This window comes from Melanerpes formicivorus, unplaced genomic scaffold, assembly GCF_026170545.1.
Source record: "Melanerpes formicivorus ecotype bairdi unplaced genomic scaffold, bMelFor1.0.p_v2 SCAF_8, whole genome shotgun sequence".
Taxonomy (NCBI): Eukaryota; Metazoa; Chordata; class Aves; order Piciformes; family Picidae; genus Melanerpes; species Melanerpes formicivorus.
Window position 1 is genome coordinate 17,177,932 of NW_027142360.1, and position 20,241 is coordinate 17,198,172.

The window sequence follows — 20,241 nt, forward strand, 5'->3', positions numbered from 1 at the left end:
TTGTGTCCAGCTGTTTACCCACTCCTTGGAGTAAGGTGGAGCTAGACTGTTTCAGAGGCCCAAACATGACCTTACTGGTACTTACAAGCTATAGCAAAGAGGATCTAGAGATTTGACTCCATTTCCTTGAGCCTGCTGAGGTAACAGATTTGAGGTTTATTGCCTATCTGTATTTTTAAGACCATCCAGGATGATTATCATCATCTGGTTTGAAATCTATACTCCTGGTCCTGGCCCTTCTGTTGACATCTGCACAGTCAGGCCAGGTGCTCTGTTTCAGCCAGAGCTTGGGGAATGGCTGAACAAAACCTTTTTTTTTTCCTGGCATTTAGTTGCAGATCCCTTCTTCCAGAGTCATGTTTACAGACTCCACAAAGACTCCAAGCTGCCATTTCTTTTTTTTTTCCTCTCTCACACAGTCCTTTGACCCCATTCCAAAGTCACCACGTGGGTCTGAGCAGCCTGTGGTGGTTTCTCCATGCACAGGTTCCCAGAGGGATCTAGAGGGGGTTGCAAAGGGTTGAAGCAACCGAGCAACCCTGTCATTCTGACTGTGAGGACTTTGATGCTAACTGAAGCAAGGGCAGAGAGAAAAACAGAAGGAAATGGTAAAGAAGCAAGCTCCAATTCTGTGTCACTAAGCAGTTTTGACTATTTTTTTTTCCTTTATTTTTTTTTTCCAGCTTCTTTCTGCTGCTAAATTTTTCCAGCTTGAAGCTTTACAACGACACTGTGAGATCATTTGCGCAAAAAGCATCAACACAGAAAACTGCGTGGATATTTATAATCATGCCAAGGTAAAAATAACCCCAGGAGCTTTTGTGCTGCCTCTCTGTCGTCATGCTCCTCGGTCTAGCTATATGATAAGTAATGATAGCTTGTGATTCGGTTAAGATTTGTCATTTACTGGCACTGAGTGGCTGATGGATACCAAGTAGAGTGACTAAATCATGCAGTGTTAAGAGCATCTGCTCGCCCTGTTCGCTTAAGTGTTTCAAACTCAATTTGAGTGTATCACCATGTGGCAGACCTGCCCTTTAGAATCATAGAATCAATAAGGTTGGAAAAGACCTCAGAGATCATCAAGTCTAACCTGTCACCCAAGACCTCATGACTACTAGACTGTGGCACCAAGTGCTACGACCAGTCCTCTCTTGAACACCTCCAGGGATGGTGACTCCACCACCTCCCTGGGCAGTCCATTCCAATGGCTAACAACTCTCTCTGTGAAGAACTTACTCCTCACCTTGAGCCTAAACTTCCCCAGGTGCAGCTTGAGACTGTGTCCTCTTGTTCTGGTGCTGGTTGCCTGGGAGAAGAGACCAACCCCCTCCTGGCTACAACCTCCCTTCAGGTAGTTGTAGACAGCAATGAGGTCTCCCCTGAGCCTCCTCTTCTCCAGGCTAAACAACCCCAGCTCCCTCAGCCTCTCTTCGTAGGGCTTGTGCTCGAGGCCTCGTGGCAACTGAAGCTGCAGATAGATTCCTCAACAGGAATTGCCTGACTGGAGATGACCTCTCTCTTTCATCTTCCAAGCTGCATTTTCCCATTACATTTTCCTGTTTCCTCCTACCTGAAACCCACTGGGGTGTTATACACAATGCAGGTGACAGCTTGTCAATATTTAAAAATACCACATTGTCAAAGTGCAGCACTTCCAAGCTGTGCAAAGATGGTAATGAGGGTTTTGTCTTGGAGAGGAGAGCAGATTCACAGCTTCTTATTGGAATCAAATTATTTACTTAGCTTCTGAGGGGGCCTAAGTCATTAAAGCATGGCATTTTTCGACCTGGAAAACCTATTTTCACTCTTTGATGGAGGTGGTTGCCACATTGATTAGTTTCAGTTTTTCTCCTCCTCTTGTGTGCTTAGTAGTTAGACTTTTAGCTGGAAGAGGGAAACGATATACAAATAGTTTCAATGAAATACTTCTAAAGCATTACTTTTCCCCCGTAAGTTCCATGGTTTATATGGAAGATAAAATGGTGCAACGTGACGTGGAGGTTTGATTGAACACAGCAATCCTGCAGATTGCTCCAAGCCCCTGCAGATCTGGCCTCCCCTCCCATCATCAGGTGTTTCCTACAGAGAGTAGTAATGTTAGGTGTTGATGTACAGATAAAATGGGCTCAGTATTTGAAATAGCATAGAGTTCCACCTCTAAGCTGAATAAGACATGAGGTGTATCTGCAGGTCCATTTATTGTAATAGGAAAAAAAAATAAGCAATTCAGGAATTGCTTGAAAAATACTTATCTTCTAGCTGATGTGGGAACTCCTTCATTTGTATTGCTGCTACTGAAAGTTAGATGAATCATTTTCTTTTCAAATCACACACCTCTTTTTGAACTGTGAAATGTGGCTGTTATTTGCATCCTGTTTGAAGAAAGTTCTTAAATGGAGCTTTAGACTCGAGGGACTTGTACACTCCTGATGCTGGGACTGAGCAAGCCCTGTGGCTAAGTCCAGCTCCTGGCTAAATCCTTGCCTTGCAAGCTTTTTATGCCTGCAGCTCCCAATGGCACTGGAAGCAGTGTGCTTGAGAAAATGTTATGGCCAGGGTCATGTTTCACTGGCATGGGTAGTGCATTGCAGAGGTAGCCAAGACAGCTGTGAATGAAGTCTTCACTTCTGGAATTAGTTAAGCTACATCACCCTAGAGCTCTGCATGGGCTAATTTTTCCTGCTTTCAGTGAATTACCAGGGCCAAGCTTCATACTGCTATAGCTAGAAAGTTTCCAGGACCTGAATGTGCACATTTAAGGTAGTTCAGATACCTCTTTCTTATGCTGTGTGCAGGACAGAGAAGACGTTTTGCTCCCAGTCTGTGTAGTGCATAGGTGATCAATCTGAGCACAGGTCATTCTGCCCAGAGCGATCCTGTCACACAGTAGCTTCATCTAGTTGTTACATGAACATGAGATAATGGTATGTGGTGGAAGAGGCCAGATGGTCCTGATGAGCCAAGGGAGCTCACAAGCAGTTCAAGCTCAGCTTGCCTGCCAACTGTCTGATGCCTTTCCACCTTGCTCTCTGAACTGTGGAAGAAGGTTGTGTTAGACCACAGTGTTGATGGGAATAAGGTGAGCAGGCAATGAAGCCAGGAACCACCACATCAGCCAAGAGGAGGTTTTGAGTAATTTACTCTGGTTGGAAGTACCTTTTCTAGTCCTTGGTACTTTGAAAGCTCACCTTGCTACTTTGAAAGCTCACCTGCATGAACTTGGGCAATGAAACCTGCCTTTCCAGATGGGGATTTGTGAGGAGATTGGCCCAGAGACATATGGAGAGAAGTCTTTGTCATCACAATTGAGAGGAAGATAGGATTTGGTGGAAGTATAGCATGAACTGATTACAGATTTGGGAATCTGTCTGTGGTGAGGGCCTAAGTTGTAGAACAGTGTATAGCAGAGTGGTGAGCTATGGAAAAGGAGCTATAGGAACAAAAGATTGAGACCCTGAGTTAAAGAGATGAAGTACTGATAGGAAGATGAGACAATGTGGACTTGGTCACATTGACAATTTAAAAGCTGAGTTGAGAGCATTAAAATCATCCATGGCATTCTTATGGGCTTTCCATTCTTAAAGCTGCAACGTGGAATCATAGAATATCAGATGAGAAGGGATCTCAAGAATCATCAGGTCTAGCATTTCTTGACGAAAGCACAGTGTGGACAAGATGGCACATCACCCTGTTCAGCTCAGTCTTAAAAGTGTCCAATGTTAGGGAATTCATTAGATCCCTGGGGAGATCATTCCAGTGGCCAATTGTTCTCATTGTGAAATATTTTCCTCTTGTGTCCAGTTTCAACCTCCCCAGAAGAAACTTGTACCCATTGCCCCTCATCTTTTCCATGTAACTCCTTGCAAAAAGAGTCTTCATCTTCCTTGTGGGCATCCCTTAAATACCAGAACATGGTGATGAGTTCACCCCTAAGCCTTCATTACTCAAGGCTGAACAAACCCAGTTCTCTCATCCTTTCCTCATATGCAGCTTCCCAGTCCTCTGATTATCTTTATGACCAGTTCCAGCCTGTCCACATCTTTTTTGTATATTAGGAACCAAAACTGAACACAGTATTTCAGGTGTGGCCTGACAAGCACCAAGTAGAGTGGGCTAATGTCTTTTTTATCTCTGATGGTGAAGCCCTTGTTGGTGCAACCCAGCATCACGTTGGCTTTCTGTGCTACAGCAGCACACCATTCACTCAAATTGAGCTTGCTGTCCCCTGGGAACACCAAGTCCCTTTACACAGAGCTGCTCTTCAGACAGGTAGGTCCTAGCCTGTGCTGCACTCCTGGATTATGCTTTCCCAGGTGCAAGACCTTACACTTCTCTGTGTCTAACTTCATAAGGTTCTTGTTAGCCCACTCTTCCAATCTCTCCAGGCATTCCTGCAGGGTGGCTTTCCCTTCCAAAGTGTCTATTTCCTTACTGGTATCATCTCTAAACTTTATCAAGGTATATTTGGTACCATCATCCAAATCACATAAGATATTTCAGTACCATTGAGCCCAACATGTATGAAGGCAGTCATTTAATTAGTATCACTTTAAGGGTTTCAGTTTTCAAAGCCTTTGTCACTGTTCTGTACTTCCAGAAATAAATTAAGTAACTGGGCAAAGTGATTTTATAATGGTGATTGATTAGTTACCTCCAGATACCAGTTGTGTTTTACATAAATGCTCCCAAATTCCCAACAAAATAATTCACAGTTTCAAATGCATGCCTAAAACACTTAGCACTTGCAGAGACTGCAGTCTGGGCCTCAGAAGAAATCTGAAAAGGAAAATACATTATTTTTTCAGTCTTGTGAGTATACTGAAGTAATGAATTGAGATGATTGGCGTTTCAGAGAAGAATACATATTCACACATACACTGTCACACTCAGGGACAAAATAATGCACTCATAATTTGATGAAAACTTGCATGGCTTGAAATCAGGTCAAATTAATTAGTTTTCCTTGTGAAGACAGGTCCTCCCTAGCCCTAAACTGGTTTGGGGTTTTTTTATTGTTTAGCAATTTTCATTCTTAGTTCTGAATGTGAAAGAGTCGTGGTAAGCAACACTGCCCTGTAGTCGTTCCAGTCTGGAACCAAAGCTATGCAATGGCACAGCACTTCTGGCCTCACTGCCAAAAGTTCCTCCTTTACTCAGAGCTCAGACCCTGACACAGTGTCCAGCATAAGGGAAACACTGACAGCCTCAAACAGTTGCTCTGCAAGCCTCCACTTCTCCTCCAAAGATTCCTCAAACCATGGAACTTTGCATGAGAGGTTTCTGCAGTCATGTGTCCCATCCTCACCAAGGTTGTCGTTCACGAAACTCAGTTCGTTGTTTATGTCCCCAAACCTGTAGCTTTAGGGTACAACTTCTAGCATGAAACCACAGGTCTGGTGAGCTCTGTGGTAAAACTCCAACCAATTTCCAAAACAGCAAAGCCTCAGCCCCTGGAAGTTTGTTTCCATAACAACCAAGGCTTTATAATGTGAAATTGTGGCCAGAATCACCAGCATTAAGTACTGTTTGATTAACTCCTTCCCCTCCATGCCTATGTATCCATCAGCATTACTGTACCTGTCTGAAAGGCTTAACTTGTGTTACTTGTTTGCATGCAGCTCTTACACGCTGTATTTGCTGGGATGATTATCTTACTCTTATTTCACTTTTTGTAGTTTCTTGGAGTCACAGAACTAGCTTCCTATTGTGAAGGCTACTTTCTAAAGAATATGATGGTCCTCATTGAAAATGAAGCTTTCAAACAGCTGTTGTATGACAAGAATGGAGAAACTTCTGGTCAAAATGTACTACAGGACTTACAGAGGACGTTGGCCACGAGGATTCAATCGATTCATTTGTCTTCTTCAAAGGGCTCCATTGTGTAAAGCTGAGGAAGACAGTAATCCTCTAATAAAGACCCTGCAAGTGAAGTCTGCTGTTGCAGTCACGTTAAACCCATTGCAGTTGCTTAAATGACTGAAAAAAAAGTACAATTAAAATATTCTACTTTGCATCCACATAGTTCTGTGTTGGCCAAAGGTGCTGTGCTGGGGTTGTGGCCCTGCTTGGATGAGGGAATACAGAAAACAAAGCTTCTCTGTGTTTTTGAGCAACTTGGGTACAAGACTATCCAGTGAATCACTGTTGTACTCAGATTCTGAGCACGTATGTGTGATGGTGGAGCTCGATGCCAACAAAAGCTGGAACTCACATCAGTGAACAGCAAAAACCCCTCCCTGCCGGAGCGGTGGTGCCGCTGAACACCTGAATTGACCGACAGATTACTTAAGGTGGATTTGTTCCAGTGTTACACATTTGAGAACTCTATCTATCCCAGCCTCCCTTGTCTCATGCATTTAAGAAATGTAACAACTGCTCTTGCTGTCGAGCAAAGATCGACTGTGTTAGAGAGTGGGTAAGACTGCTACAGCTAACGAAATCTACTGGCAGATTTTTAGGGGTGGGGACTTTTTAACTTGTTCATAACAAATAATGGGGTGGCCTTGTAGTTTCAAAACTATTTCTTAAGCTTCAAACTTAATTTTCGACAGAGCTGTGTTGGAGAACCTATGTAACATGATTTGGGTTGGTTTTGGTTTGTTTGGTTTTTTTAATGGTAAACTGTTCCTTGTGTAAACGTACATATGATCAGTTTTGCTTGTATTCTTTCCTAGGGTGGTATAATCTTGCCTAGCAGGCTATGGTTACACCAAAGAGGTACATTACCCAGACTATCTCTAATATACAGTAGTGGGGGTGGGAGGGGGCAGGAGAACTGCATGCTACTCATGATTTGGGGTTAAAAGCAATGACAAAACTCCACATGCATCTGCATGGTAACTGTACCTGTGAAATGTTACCTTCGTGCTTCCTTCCCCCACGACAAAATGCAATGTTACTTCTCGTCAAACCTCCTGTGTGGAATCGGCAGCTTTTTTCTCCCGGTGCCAGTGGTTGTGGTGTGGTGCCCTTGGAGACCCTTCTCAAGATGCTGATTCCTGTTTGTTACAGTGAAGGGATAGTAGCAGATCTTCACTTCAGTAACGTGTCAATCCTTAGCTACTGGCCAGAGGTTGTGTCCAAGTTGGAGTTTTTAAAATGATAATTAAATATGTACTGTAAACCGATTTCTCACTGTATCCTGAGAATGTACAGGTAATGCTACATGGGGTGGTTATCTACATGGGGTGGGGCAAGGGGTGTGATCTGATGTTAAAGCTTCCTTTATTTTGCAGCATATTGTTAGCAAGACAAATCTGCTACTTGCCGCAACATTCCTGATGCTCTGTCCCTGAAAGCCACAGCAAGAAGGAAGCAAAAATGTTGCCTTCCTCATGGCAAAGTGACATTAGTGTATTTGTTTTCTAGCATGCCATTCAGAAATTGTGCCAAGCTCACAGGCCTCAGAAGCAGTGCGTGTTAACCCTTTGTTCTTTTGCTGCTGTGAAGTATCTACGTCGAGCGCTCTGCCACGTTGATAGCTTTTGGCATGCTCAGAGAACAGTTTTGGGCTTTAGTTATCAGCGTGATAGGAAGCTGTTTTATGACTGAGGTGTAAACCCTCCAGTGTGTTTGGTCTTTTAACGTGTCTACAGTTTCTGCAATGAGTTACAAGATGTCTAAGCTGTCCCTGATGTTGCACATCAGTCAGTTGGACTTTTCTGTATAGTAGATGTACTCAGGAGGTGGTGTCTGGAACATTTCTGAGCGAATGCCGCACTCTTAGAGAAGCGAGACTGTGGTTGATGCAACAGCAACACACAGGGGTACTTGTCATTTGGCCTCCTCATCCAAGGAAACATCTCCTTCCATGCCACTGATAGCTACATAGATCTCACCTTGCAGCTTCATGGTTTAAAACAGTAATGTTTTTCAAACAATAGTCAAGATACTAAGATTCCTCCCTTGGGTACATGTGAGGTGCCCAAAAACATCATCAAAAGCTGCCTGTGCATATATCCACAGGCATATCCTAGCTTTTCCTGGGATATATTCCCACAGGTATACCTATGAATTGGCACTCTGGCATCTAATGTGATTATGATAGCCACAGGTGTTGCTCTTCTGTTTCTAAGTCAAAGTAAGGGGATGATAGTAGAGTCCTGTTTGCACAGGCTGCCCCAGGAAGGTAACATCCTCTGAGCATTGGGGGACTCATTAGGAGGGAAACACTGATAACTCTGTGCTAGATGTTCTTCTGATGAGAGAGAGTATCTGTGGTAACGTTCATTGGTTTTGTTTTGAAGATAAATGGCTTAATATGTCCTTTGGTGTCTATACATGAACTGAGTGGTCACCATGTTTGGGGATTCAAAGGCAAGCATAAGCCAAAGGATCCAGTGACAGAGTGCAGCTGCCTCCAAACACTGCACAAGCCTGCCAGCAGTGCTGTCTTGCCCACACATTCGTGTGCCCCCTTGCACCTTCAGAGGCTTGTAAATCTGGATGGCTGATCACAACAGAAAGCAGGGCGTCACTGCTGCTGCAAGATTTGCTTTGCTGGTGCCTAGCAAATGGTAGAAGAGAATATGCCCCAAAAGTCTATCATTCAAAGCTGTTACAGGAAGGGATTGTAGCTGTTGATTTATAAGGGAATAACTTTTGCCTGTCAAAACACTGGTAATCCCCAAGTCATAGATGTACAGCTGAAAGGAACTTTAAAAAAAAATAAAGAATCATGACTTTCAATTCTTTTTTGACCTATGATCCCCATCACTTTTGCCAGCAAAAGAGCCAGCCCCTGTGCAACCCTGACACTAATTTTTCATGGATGTAATCATAGACCTTTGTGGATCCAAAGACCAGTTTGACAACTGTGATTTTTAGCCCATCTCTCCTGCTGTGAGGCAAGGTCTAGCCCAACCAAACCAGACAATGTGCAACTTGCAGGCTCTTGAATCATCCAGTAATGGAGCTCAATGATCACCACCCTCACAATCAGAAGGTTTTCCTGAGGCTGTTGAGAATTTCTTTACTGCAAATCGAGCCAGTTTTCATTTAAGAACAGATGATCTTACAAGATCTTCTTACAAGATTAATCTGTGTATGAGCAGAACCATCCTACTTTCCTCACTGGTAGTCTTTCCTTTGCTAGTATTTTCTGTGCCTCTGAGGTTTGCTGTCATGACTCCCCAGTTTCCCCTAAGTGCAGTACTCCAGCAGGGGGTTTATGCAGTAACAAGCAAAGCAGAGTGGCAGTCTCTTGTGGTTTATGTCAAGTATATCAGAAAACATATCCCAGAATATTCTCTACAAGAATGCCCCATGGCTGACTTTGATCTAGTCTGTCTTCTATTACAGTTCCTGAGTTAGTCAGTGCTGCTTTCCCAGTTCTTATTTTCACTTGTGCATTTGTTCACCTTCCAAAGTGCAACACACTCAACTTGTCTTTATTGAATTTGTTCTACTTTAATTGGGGCAATTTCCCCACTTCACCAAGATTAATTGCAATTCTGATCCTGTCTTCTAGCTGGTTTCATAATCTCCAAGCTATATTATACGTGGCTTCATGCGTGGATTCTTCTCTCCATTAATCTGGGGTTTGAGCCGGGGGGGGAGGGTTCTGTTGTCAATTTAATCTAAAAAGCAGTGTGAGTTTCAGTGGGTGCCCATGAATACCATCCCTATCAGATAAAGCTCTTTCTAGCAGAGCATTTTATTAGCATTTTTCAGAGAGATGGTGTTATCATCTTAGAAAATAAAAAGCTGTCTGCTTGTTTAGTCTCTGTATGAGTTGCCATAATTCACATATTTTGAGGAAAAATATTGCATCCAATCTAAGTGACATGGAAAAAAAAAACCAACAACCCCACAACATCCTTAGAAAAACTTGTGACTTTCTTTAAAAACAAAAAGAGAACAAAACAAAACCCCAAAACTTTTCCACCCTGTAATAAGTAAAGGGCTGCTTAAGTTCCTTTCTATTTGCCTTTTTAAATAGTACTCCACTGCTGTAACATTTCAGGACGTACAGGCCTCTTGCTCCTGCCTCACAGCAGATCTTTCCTTCTGCCTTGCTATGAGGTCCTCCCTTAGTTTCCAGAATTTCCTCCCATTTCCACTTTGTCTTGTGTGCTCTCCGTTTCCTCACTTCCCAGTTTGTTGTGGGTTTTTTTTCCACTCTAGAGCTTGGCTGGATCCCTTCCCAAGCCCAGAAAGGGTATCTGTCTTCTGCTGCATGGGCATGTTTCCAATAATGGCTTGAGACCTGGGAAGAGAAAGGCATGGGGAATGTAGAAGGGCAAAGGTTTTGGACATCAGAGAGGAAGGCTGGTATTCTTTTCACAACAAATTTCAGCTCTCTCTACTTGTTTCTGAGATTTTTCTCCTGATTTGTTCCTTGTGCCTGCTGTCCTCTAAACACAGCTGGTGGACAGATGCTCTCCATTCTGGAACAGGGCCAGCTTTCCAGTGGCTAAAACTTTTTCCCCAGCTAAAATTTTTGCATGCTTGGTCTCAGCTTCGGAGTAGATTTGTGCAAATGTCTATTAAAGACAGAGAAAACATCTTTAAAGAGATGTGAAGGCTTAGTAGCCAGGCTTCTGTTGGTGCTAATGAGAGCTGCTTGCTGAATCCTCCACATGCTGCTTTTGACACTAAGCCTTTTTGTATTAAATATCCACTGGCTTCATACCAAACATTGCACAAGTCCTGGATGGGCTGCAGTTAGTGGTGTGCCGGAGGCTTTAGGAAATTCTGGGTTTGTTTTCAGAGCACAGCACAATGTGCTGATCTTTGAAGAGTAAAAGAAAAAGGGAGATCCTCAGTTTGTGTTGAAATAAAGTGCTCTGAGATGGTGTGGTGAGGAAAAAAGAAAAGGGCATCGCTTCTCCCACCTCCATACCTGTCTACAGTTGGAGGGGGATTCTGTTATGACATGTACTGCCACTAAGTCTGTGGGGACTCAGGCATGCAGGACCCTGTTTAAGTGATTCTTTTATGTTCTAGAAAAATACAGGTGGTATTAGAGTCCACACATCCACATACCCAAGACAAGGCTCAGGCTGTCCTGGAGGGAAAGCCCTTCCTAGTGCATTTGTTTATGGGTTAAATGCTAGGAGAAGATGAGAATCTGCAGACATTGTCAGAGTTGGTTGCAGGAATCCAGTATCCCTCAGGAGCTGGCTCTGTCTTAAAAATATTGCTGCAAGATGACCTCCTGAGGCCTGCATTTACAAAAGCTGCCTCTGAAGTCAGTGGATTTTTATTTTTTTTATGAATGAGAGTTACCTAAAGTCAAATACTTGAAGTTGATGTGTTGGACAAAATGTCTTTCATGTGAGGCTCTGCAAGTGCTTGACAGAAATGAAGGGCCTGATGCTGCTTTCATCCTCTGGCCCAGAGATGTTGAAATCTATAAGCATTTAAAAAGCTTCTTAGGATTTGTCCTAATATTTAATAAACTACCTTGCAGAGCCTCGAAACAGCACTCAGTACCTGAAACCCCACAGACAAAAACATCACTAATTTTAGATGACTGCCTTTGTAGGCACAACATTTATATTTCTAAGTTGCAGCACTTCCAGTCACATCTCCCATGCTTTTATAACAAAAATGAATATTTTGCTATTTTTTTAACCTGGTTTTTATTTTGATGTAAGGTGGGTGAAACCTGATGCTGCCTGCTCTGACCAGATTATTCTATTTCAGTACAGTTACACCTGACCTACTGTTTGTAACTGGCCTCCAAGGGCAAAAAAATGTGAAGCTGAGTCTTCAGCTGTGAGTCCCTGTTCTTGTGAGCTCGGTGAGACTGCTGCTGCAGACATTACAGCTGGGGTGCCCAAAGCAGAAGGAAAATGTGGAAAGCTAATTTGCCTTTCTCAGCTATCTTCAGTGAGTCCAAGAACTTTGGAAGCAAGCTCAATGTGAATAGGAGGGGGATATTCAGTTCCTTTTCATTGCCATCTAACTGTCATTCTTTCAGCTTGATTTAAGGCTTCTTGCATGGGACAGCCATGGTTGTATCTACCTTGGGCACATGCAGAGGGCTCAGATGTAGTCGTAGTCAGTAGGCTTGGTAGACGATGCTTTTTGTGCTGCACCTGGACTGCTTGTCACTGCAACATCCAGGAGGTAGGGCAGCAACTTAGAAGAGGTTGCAATGTCTGGATAGGTTAAATTCTACAAATGTCTTGTGTTTTGCAAGCTGTGTTGTTTAGCTGGATAAATCTTCCCACCTGATTGTATGTGATGTACCAGAACAGCATTTTCAGTGTTATTCCTTTGGAGAAGCATTTTTCATCCTCTGGGCTTACAGTTTGTTTTTCATCCTGCAGAAGTGATGGCACTGTGTGAACAGGCATGCTTGGATGAGATACAGGTTTCTGCCATGTTGGATGGCATGCTAATGAAGAGGTCTCAGTAAGGGAAGAGGATTAGGTACAACAATTTGAATGTCTAACCCCAGATACTTGCCTTGGATTCCAGTGTTCCCTATTTCTTGCTTAATTTTTGCTCCAGCTCAGAGTTTTCATGAAATCAAAGAGAAGGAGAGGGCAGAAAACAGGGCAGGAGGAGTGAACAAAGCAGCCCTATCTCCAACCTCTTCTTTGCATCCCCAACCAGCCCATTTGGCTCTGGTCTCCTCCATGCTCACACAGAGAGTTTGTTCAGTCCCACTGATGGGATATGGCTATGGAGCTCTAGCAATTGGTAGCTTTTCTTTGTGCTTACAAATATCTCCTCAGATGCAGCTGCAAGAGTGAATTTGCCTGAACCCCTTTGTGTGTGGTTAACTTTGGTCTTTCCACTTCCCATCATCTCTGCTGCTGCGTTTTCATTAAAACTTTCATTACTCAGCTTTGCCTGGCGCAGTGAGAGGCAGTCTTGTTTCTTACTGCCTTTCTAAAGCAAACAAAGACAAAGAAAAAACCTTTTTGAAAGACCCAGTCAGAAATAATTCATGGTTTAAAATAAGCCACATTAGAAAATGGAGATGCTCAGACACACACGCACACGAGACAGCCACTTTAGTAAAAGCCAAAGTGTTAGGAGGTAATTTTAATTAATTAAGGTTAAAGCCTTAACACCTCCTATGTTCTGGCAGGGGTGGATTAACATGACTGAAAACATCTGGTCTCGAGTTCAAGGCACAGGTTCAAGAGAGTCCAGCCTTACCCTTTCTCCTTCCCAGCAGTGGATAAATTGACTGTCCTACAGCTTACTGCGTGAGGAGCTTTCAAATGAGCCTTTCCCAAGCATGGTTTTCTCCTCTGCTTAGCTTTTAAAGAGCTCACAGCACATCTGCAAGCTCAAAACCCTCCTGCACCTGAGTACTGGCTGTGCCCCACTGGAACAGAAGGTAGGCTGAGTGAAAGCTGTTTGCTCAGCATCTAGGCATTCACTTGATCAAGTACCAAGCTTCACCTGCTCGAACCTGGGTAGACTACTAAGAGACAAATTTGGGACAGTCAGTTCAATACTTGGGGAACTGATTTTTGTCTTGCAGTTACTGATTGATTGTGCCATTTGGGGATGTGGTGCAGTGTGTGATCTTCCTTGTGTTGTGAGTTTGTTTATCCAATGAAAAATACAAGGACTAAAGAAAAGTATCTAAAGGCTTTCAACCTCATGTTCCTGGCTAAATTCCAATTAATGCTAGAAACACTTGACCTATTTGAGTCCTATTAGTACATTTTGACCTCTATGATGCTTCCTGTCCACCTCTCTTGAGCGTTGCTGTACAGCTGTATGTGCTGTACCAGTGGGGAACAGAGGTGCCTGAACATTATGCATACAACAAATAAGTAAATCCATCCCACTCTCTGCAATGCAGGATATTCCTTCTACTGATCTCTTCAGCATTATGAGGGAGGCTGAATAATGCATCTCTGCTTCCCACAGCCCCAAGATAAGGTCAATGCTTTTTTCCCCCTATTCACTCTTTACTCTGCCAACTACCACACAGCAGAGGGAGCTGGATCCTGCTTTTTTTTTTTTCATTTTTATTTTTTTGAGTCATAGCATAATGAAGAACAGCAGGGAAAAAACCCACAAGAAATAAAACATTTTGTCAGGCATCATAACCACATCCCCCCGCAGAACGGGTGGACTACTTGAGCGTCCTTCAGTCCCACTCATCTGAAAGTGGTGTAATGCCATTTGTGCATTAGTTATCCTCAGAGTGGGCTTTTGATGAGGTTCAAGTCTGAGAAGCATCTTAAGTCATTCAGGACACAAGTAGCACTGTAAAATAATTTGTTCTATATCACCTGAGCTCTGCATTCTCTGCTTCTTTGTGGGTTTTGGTGTTGTGTTGGTTGGTGGGGTTCTTTTTACTGGGAAGAAAAGGTTAAGCATATGAAATGGTTTAGCTTTTCTGTCCATAGTTTGTGTGTTTCTGTGTTTGAGGAAGGGAGATGGACAGTAAATAGATCTACAGGATATGTTATGAGGCGTGAAATCATGTTTGTAATGAGATTTCTTGTTAATGGCAGTCAGCCTTCCTTGATGCTAAGCATTAATGCAATATCCATTAGTGCAACTAAACCTCCCTCTGCTCCACTTTCCCAAATGGGTTTCACTTTGTACCTAGTTTAGTGTTTATAAATATTTGATACAAGGTTCCAGAAGTAATTTACATGTTAAATGAAGGATATATGAATGTTCTAGGAAAAAGACAAGTTAGGATTCTACTATAATATCATTCACAAATCAGACATGAAAGCATGATGAAATTTGCCCCATTAAAATCGCTGGAAGCCTTTCCATTGATTTTTCTAGGCTGTGGATTAGGTCTGGTCTCCATCTCTCTTTCGTACTGTGTCACCTTTGAAGTCTCAGCACATCTCATACTATCCAAGCCAAATGCATATCCGTAATTAGAAAGCACAGTCTTGGTCTTTAGATGGGAAAGCCATCCTTTAGCTGTGTGTCATCCACTTCTGAGAGGCTGTTTCTGTATCTTTACATTTATCACTGGGATTTCCCCATTCAGCTGTTGTTTTCAATGCAAGCATCCTGAAAAGACAGAAGAGCTGGCACCGTCTGTGGGACAACAGTTTGCTTCCTTCCTCCCTCTTCACACCCACTCCAACTTGTCCCTGAGATGGCTTTGAATTTAAAGCTAAAGAGGAAAAATGAAAACAAGAGGAAAGGATGTGCTGGAAGTAAGATGGTTTCTAGAACAGTGCAGAGCCATTCAATTAATCTTGGTGGGGTTTTTTATCTGTATTTTTTGTTTTACAGATGTGATCTTGATTTAGGCAGACTCCTAAGCTTGATTTAGGCAGACTCCTAATTTGTGTAGTATAAATAGAGGAATGGTTATGATTTTGGTTTTTTTCCTTTGCATTTGTTATGATTATTATTGAGTTGTTAGATTCTTTTTCTAGCAGAGCAGTTTGCTGCCCTCCACTGTTGGGGTTTTATGGGTAGGTTTCATCTCCCTTTTTATCGAGAAGCAAATGAAAGATCAGACAACCCAACAGTACTTGTCAGCAAATGCAGACATTCTGTTTTCTGTCCCACAGATGTAGCTTAAACACTGGCTTGTGGCTTCACAGGCTTGTTTGAGGTCATCCCCAATTAACAAACACAGGTTAAACTTTCTTCCCCTTTGCTTATCCATTTATGATGGGGAAAAATAAAATAGCAAAGAGTCAGAGTATACAAAATAGGATGGCAGATGCTTTTTCAACAGAGAAAGAGTAAAGCTAAGTAATACAAATGTTCCTGGAACCAGTTGTTTTTCCTCAAAGACAGATAGCCATGGCTCATTCAAAGATCTCAGTCTCTCAAGTCAGCGAGGTACTTTTGAAAGTCGCATGTTTCATGCTGTTAATGTTCCAGAGCAAACCATTCCACTGAAGACACTAACTGAGGACATTCTAAAATGAGGCAGAAGGGAGTGTATTAAAAATAGAGGAGCTCAGCCATAACTGGAAGTGGCAGCTTTTGTCTGCTGTGTCCCACAACTTGAGCATTATTCTAAAATGTCTGCTTGTCTTTCATTTATTTTGGTTTTTAATTGCTGTTTTTAAAATGACCATAATTTTCTCTTGAGTATAAAGTATAGTCAGCAAGATCAGAAACCTTTACAGGTTCTATCACATAATCTGGTCTTCAGCATAAGCACTGGGAAAACTGAAAACGTCTTCTCTGATTGCGCCTTAGGTTGTCTTAAATCCCGTTCTGTCTGATGCTGATCCTTTTAAGATCTCCAGTGACATCATGATTCATTTGTCATTGCTAGATGGCATTTTGTTGACTGTACAAAGGCAGGGCAGCATGTGGAACCAGTATGTTGGGCTTTATTGTTGTATGATTCTGAAGAAAAACGAATCAGGTCTTTGTCTCTAGTGTGAAATGCTCCCTTAGCTTGGGAGGACATGTGCAAAGCCTCTGCTCTGAACGCCTCGTTATAAATTGAGTTACAAAATGGAGGAAAATGGTATTGGAGAAAGATTTTTTGAGAAACTTGTCTCCAGTTGTGCAGAACATGCACTTGTTAAAGTCTGTTCTCTCTCTCTCATGAAGTCAGTGGGAATCTTTAATGGGAGTTCCTGCAAGGCTGTATGGTTTTTTAATGGTCTAGCAGATAAAAATTCCCATCCAGTCATCCGCACAGTTGTGGTGGGTACAACATAAAGGCTGAAAGCCAAACCCTGCTGTCATTGCATAGAGCAGCCCGACTTCAGCAGGGATCATAAACATGTACTTATGTTACATGAGTTAGTTGCACAATTTTGAGGGTTTTGCTGAAGGGAAATGGGAGAGGGCAGGCTTTCCTTCTGCTTGTGATCACAGCCTTTGCATTTCCAAAGACTTTTAGAAGCATCATATATTTACATGCTGCAGAAGAGGCCTGCATGGGGTGGGAAAGTCTTTTATGAATTTAGGCCTGCCTAAGAAAACATCAGCCATTCTAATTTTAGACAAGTTGCATTCCACATCCATCTGTTTAGTGGATCAGTCTGATGTTTGCTATTTAGTAAATTACCTTTGGACTTTTTTTGTCTTTTGGTTTTGTTTTGTTTTTTGTTAAAGTTTCAAAGTTTCTTTGAGGGCATTGCCTGCCGTCAGCTAGTGTAAGATAATGCCAAGGGCTTCCAGACATGCACTTAGAGCCACACTGTGTTAGCTTCACAAACCACAGTCCCATCCCAAGCCAGGAAAGCTGGACTGGGCACAAGAACTGCAAACCCCCTGATGTCCAGTTACATGTCCTGCTTCATTTCATAGAGAATGATAATTTCCTGGGGAAAAAAACAACAACACATGGTGCCAATTCACCCCAGGTTAAAATGTATTGAGGTCAAGGGAATTATATTAGACATGACAGCAGTCTACCAAATCCAGCCCTTTGCACAGGGGGAAGTATGGGAGTTTCCTTTATGGAGTTTGCAGAAGCAGCTTACAAAATGAACTATGACAAAACGCCCACATTGTGTAACTCTCCTGGTGGGTCTGTGTAAAGGTTTTTAGGAAATCTTCATTGGAACACACCAGAGAATAATAAACTTGCACCTTGATAGAATAGCTTTTTTTGTATATACTCTATGTAAATTTGAAACCAGAGAATACATTCATTCCATGTACATATCTGACTGGAATGGTGGCAGTGCTGTGCACTGCTGTTTAGGAGATCCAGGTTCTCCAGTGTTGGGTTTACAACTGTAAAGGCAGCAGGAGACTGCTTGGGACCAGCCAAAACATAGGATGGATAGATGCTCATCACCCACTGCTTAGGAGGAGCAGGAATTGGAACAGATACTGGCTTTGGAGAAGATTGCTTGCCTCCACCCCTGCCTAATGGACAAGTGCCTCCTTTCCTGTCACCTCCAACAGAAGTGATTTATGGTCAAAGAGTATGGGTAAGAGTCAGAGCCCTATTTGGATCAGTCTTTCAGAGAGGTTGGAACTTGTAAGTAACCCACATTTCTAGTGTAACATGGGAAGGTCCACAAAAAAGCAGTGTGTATATACATCTACCTATCTGTCTGTCTTATCTACTATCCCAGTGTTTCTGTATTGAATGGTTTCAGTAACCTGTAAACAAGTGATTGCTCCTGCCGTGTTACTGCTCTGAAATTCTTTGCATGCACTCTGGCATATAATTCTTCAAGGAAAGAAATGATACATAAATATATATATATATTGTAGCTTGCAAAATATTCATGTTGAAGAGCCATGTTTTGTGCAAATTGTACATTTATGTCGTGAGCAATATTGCAATATGAACTTTTATTAGTTGTTGACATTAAAACATGTTTTTATTGGTAGGAAATCTGCCACGTTATTTTGGAGCCTGTGTCCGTAGCCCAAGCTTTCCAACTCAGGCATTAGATCAGCTACTGAAGGAGACTTTTCCTGTGCCGTAGACATAGCACAGGCTTTCAGCAAATAGGCAGGTGGGCGAGTCCCATTCTGTTTAACACAAATTGCAAGGCTGATTCTTCATGCAGCTCGCCAGGCCGATACTTTTCTGTCGTCAATGCTGGAATTTGTGTTTGGTTCGAGGACGCTGTTGCCCTCATCTGTAACGGAACTAAAACCCCAACCTTGCAGAACAAAGTGCTTAACTTCTGCTGCCATCTGTCTCCGCAGATGCTTCAGTATACATCCAACGAGGACTTTAACAACTTCCAATTTCCTGCCAGCTAGCAAATGTTACGTTTTCAAATGTTCATGCTACATAGTTTTCAATTTAGGGGCTAGATAAAAGTGTAATACCACTATGGCTTTAGGAAAGCAGCAGTGTTTGGAGCTTGACCTTGAAACTTTTATCTGATGTCTGAACATCATTGGTGGCTTTGCTCAATGTTTACCTCTGAGAAATGTATGCTATTGATTTAAATGTTTAATATATTGACTGCCTTTTTTTGTATATTTGTTATCATAAAGGTTTGGTTTAAATGCTGACAATTGTGGTCTATTTTCAGACTTTAAATAACATATGGTTCTGTATTTGGAAGGCAAATTATTAATGAATATAGCAATTTGGTATTTTATTCCTATTTTATACAGCTGCCCCTATAGGTTATTATCAGATGGCAATGAATATTGCTGAACAGCAGGTGGAACTCCTTTGAGCGTGTTTATGAGCCATCTCTGTTCAATAAAAATTCCATTGTTTTCTAGCCTAGGAAATGGTTGTTGTGAGTGTTTTTGTTGTTTCTTCTCCTCTTCAGGTGTTTCTTAATGCACTTCAGACAGCAGGAGGATTTGGCTTCCTCCCAGAAACCACAGACATATGGAATTTTACATATGGAAGTCCTGGTGCTGTTCTGTCCCACACATTGGTTGATGTGTGTGTGTGTAAAGAGGTGACATGGAGTCTGTTCTCAACAACTTTTCTCTGAACCCTGATCTAGCCAAAAAAACGGGCACCTAAGAGTCAGGAATGGAGCTCTGTGGTGCTTAAGCATCTGCAAATACATCATAGCCAGACTGGATGCATGAAGACCAAACAGGCTGAAAGCTTGCTTTATTACACAACATTGCTGTAAGTCCATACAAAGAAGTTGCAAATGGGTATCTCAAGGAGAACTTTGGCATGAGTGTAGAAATAAGGCTTTGGAAAATGTTTGGTTTAGCTTTTAAAAACTATTTTAGTTTTAAAATGACTTAACAGTGTTTTCTGTCCTGTATGTTTTAATGGATTTGGAGTTAAATCCTTTCTTCACAGTGTACTAGATTACTATGAAACAGGTTGGTCCAGGAGGCAAAAAGTGGTAACATCCTTTCCATTATGGCCTGTATGTGAGCTGTGGGAGGGAGACCACTCACACCAGTCCAAGTACAACAAGGTTCATGCCTGTCAGATGCCTTTGGGTTCTGCAAGTTTGGCTGTCTGGGAGCAGACTTTGAAAAGCAGCTCATAAGGAATCCTAGAGTTTTAAGACATGTAGACCCCCTTGCCTGCCACCCCAGTAACTAGAAACAAATCAAGCTTCCTGTGTAGCAAACTGGGCTGTTCTGTCTCCTTTCCCAACCAGTGATACCAGAACAATTTGAAAACATTATTTCTGGGCATCTGAGGTAGCTTTTCACTGAGAAAAACAGGGAAGTTCATCTAGAATTCTTAATACCACTCCCCTGGGTTCTTTGTAAACTCCTCTATGCTTTTGCTATGTTCAGTTCACATTCTTTGAGGTTTTATGGACAATCAGGTAGAGACTAAAGGTTATGGCACATGTTCACTGAGCTAATTAAGGTTTAGGACAGTCTTGCCCACTGCTGTGTTTTCTCCTCCACAGTGCAAAAATGGACAGCAGTGTCTAATAACCCTCTGCT

General features: G+C 42.3%; 1 protein-coding gene across 2 annotated transcripts in view; it reads left to right on the forward strand.

Moving 5' to 3' along the window:
• Positions 1-19,095, forward strand: part of ABTB3 (ankyrin repeat and BTB domain containing 3) — a 192,124-nt gene extending 173,029 nt beyond the window's left edge. For both annotated transcript variants that reach the window (XM_068142321.1, XM_068142322.1), the window contains 2 exons: positions 684-797; positions 5,679-19,095. In XM_068142321.1, the coding sequence (XP_067998422.1) occupies positions 684-797; positions 5,679-5,888 (324 nt within the window). In that variant the 3' untranslated portion in view covers positions 5,889-19,095. The remainder of the gene's footprint in view (positions 1-683; positions 798-5,678) is intronic.
• The last annotated feature ends 1,146 nt before the right edge of the window (positions 19,096-20,241 follow it).